Raw genomic sequence first — 2,463 nt, forward strand, 5'->3', positions numbered from 1 at the left:
CTACGAGACCACACTTACGGTTCGTAGGTCGATCTACGGTCCGTAGATGGGGACCTAGATCACCTTCACACTGTAAAATTTCAGACACTTACTTGGGATCTACGAACGCCATTTACGGTCCGTAGAATGAACTACGGATCGTTGATGGGGTCCGTAGACCTCTGCACCAGACCATTTTCTACAGATTTTGCCTTGCACACCTGCAAATGTAGCAACCATTAGGCCATTCTTTTTACATTTTCTGGACACTTTTTAGACACAGACCCTATGCTATATCTAGCCAGCACTAACCAAGAAATTAAAGCACCTATCTAATTGAGTACAAAGACGTAATTAACCAAAGAAACTACTAGACGCAAAACAAAACCTATAGTTGGCTAGATTGTACATCTTTGGTTGCCTCCCAAACAACGCTTGATTTAACGTCGTGGCACGACGCATGCCTCTTGATTACTCAGAGTTTATCAAGATAGTAGGCCTCAACAACCTCTTGCACACTCTCTACATTTCCCAGATAGATCTTAATCCTTTGTCCATTTACCATGAACCTTGTTCCTTCACTATTCTTAAGCTCAACCGCACCATTGGGCAGCACCTTCGTGAGTAAAAATGGCCTGGTCCATTTGGATTTGAGTTTTCTCGGAAATAAGCGCAACCTAGATTTATACAACAACACCAGATCACCAGGAGCTAGTTTGCGCTTTTCTGTCTTTTGAGCCTGGCGCTTCTTCTCTGTGTACAAGGCTAAAACCTAACTTCTCCTTACTAAACACTTCAACACCTCTTTCAAAAGTGTGACTCAACACCGATACCGATTTAAGATCACTTGCCTGCTTCATAAAATTATAGACGTTAAAGGTCACCTCCTCCTTTTGTAGTCGGAACTTCATCTGCTCTCTCTCCATATCGACTAAGGCACGCCCGGTAGCAAGGAAAGGTCTCCCTAAGATGATGTGGACCTCAAAGTCAACCTTGCAATCAAGTATAACAAAGTCTACCGGGAAATGAATGGCCCCACTTTCACAAGGACATCTTGAAGCACTCCAATGGGCTTCTTCACAGTTCTATCAGCCATAAGTAAACGCATCGCAATTGGTTTTGGAGCTCCTATACCCAACTTCTTATAAATCAACAATAACATCAAGTTAATGCTGGCACCCAAATCACATAAAGCATTTGTAAAGTGCATCTTACCGATGTTGCATGGAATAGTGAAAACTCCAGGATCCTCTTTCTTTTATACCAGTGACTTGGTAGAAATGGCACTACAATGCTGCAACTTCTCATCATTCTCAAAACTGACAGCCCTCTTTTTGGTCACCAAGTCCTTCATGAACTTTGCATACCCAGACATTTGCTCCGAAGCTTCTATTAAAGGGACATTGATGGAAAGCTGTTTCAACATAGTTATGAACCTGCGGTAATTTCCTTCTTCAGTCTTCTTTTCTAACTTCTGTGGAAAAAGAGGTGGAGGTCTAGGCATGTGATTGACCTTTTGGGCTATCTCTGCTTCCTTCTTTCTGGCATTTTTAGTCTCTTCGGTAACCTCAATCTCATCACCATTAATTTCTTCCACTTTTTCTACATTGGATGGCATGATGGGGTCAATAGTCTACTTTCCTTTGTGAGTCGTGATTGCCATACAATGCCCATCATTCTTCAAATTCTGGATGGTTTTATGGGAAGCGTGCCCGGTTGGTGTGTATTCACAGTAGCAGACAACTGACTAAACTGCTTCTCAAGTTGCTTTATTGACATTGCACGGACATCAACTTTCTGGCCAATTCCGGACAACTCAGTGTGCATCTCTTTCACATTCTGATCAGTATTCTCAAACTTCCTCATCATTTTCTGCATCATATCCTTAATACGTGACATATTACTTCCAGCTTCCCTAGGACCAGATTCCTGATTTTGAGGGGGAACATAAGGTCCAACCCGATCATTTCTATTGCCATTGTTGTTCCGGTTGTAGTTGATGTCGCGATTGTAGATCCCATCTCGGACATATTTACCCTCTCGGTTGTAGTTGCCATAGTTCTGACCTTGGTTTCCTTGACCTTGGCGCCAATTATCTATATTGGAACCTTGTGCGTTTGGTTGGAAACCCCCCCGTCTGCTTATTAACCGCATAAGCATCCTCTTCAAAATAATACTCCTCTACCGGTGGTGGAGTTCTAGTCAAATAGTTCACAACATTTACCTTCTCCGCTCCTCCAGTCACATGCTTTAACACCAACCCTAGTTTAGTTATCATCTGTGCCATCTCCTCGCGAATCTCATCTGCGGGCTGGTTGTTTGTAGCTTGAACGACAAATGTGCTCCTCACAGGGTCTGACTTTCTAGTGCTCCAAGCTTTATTATTTCGAGATATCTTCTCCATTTTCTCTGTAATTTGTGCAAAAGTGCATTCACCGTATGAACCTCCCGCAATAGTATCGAGCACTCCATTACCATTATCAT

General features: G+C 42.7%; 1 protein-coding gene across 1 annotated transcript; it reads right to left on the reverse strand.

Annotated features, from left to right (window-relative positions):
• Positions 1–454: 454 nt before the first annotated feature.
• LOC125830020 (uncharacterized) lies at positions 455–1,597 on the reverse strand. Its single transcript, XM_049509239.1, has 3 exons — positions 1,244–1,597; positions 999–1,117; positions 455–656 (listed from the first exon to the last, which is right to left on the reverse strand). The coding sequence occupies exons 1-3, from the start codon at positions 1,595–1,597 to the stop codon at positions 455–457; spliced, it is 675 nt and encodes a 224-aa protein (XP_049365196.1).
• Positions 1,598–2,463: the final 866 nt, after the last annotated feature.

Source organism: Solanum verrucosum, unplaced genomic scaffold (genome assembly GCF_900185275.1).
Source record: "Solanum verrucosum unplaced genomic scaffold, falcon-dt-bn FXZP01000074.1, whole genome shotgun sequence".
NCBI classification, from domain to species: Eukaryota; Viridiplantae; Streptophyta; class Magnoliopsida; order Solanales; family Solanaceae; genus Solanum; species Solanum verrucosum.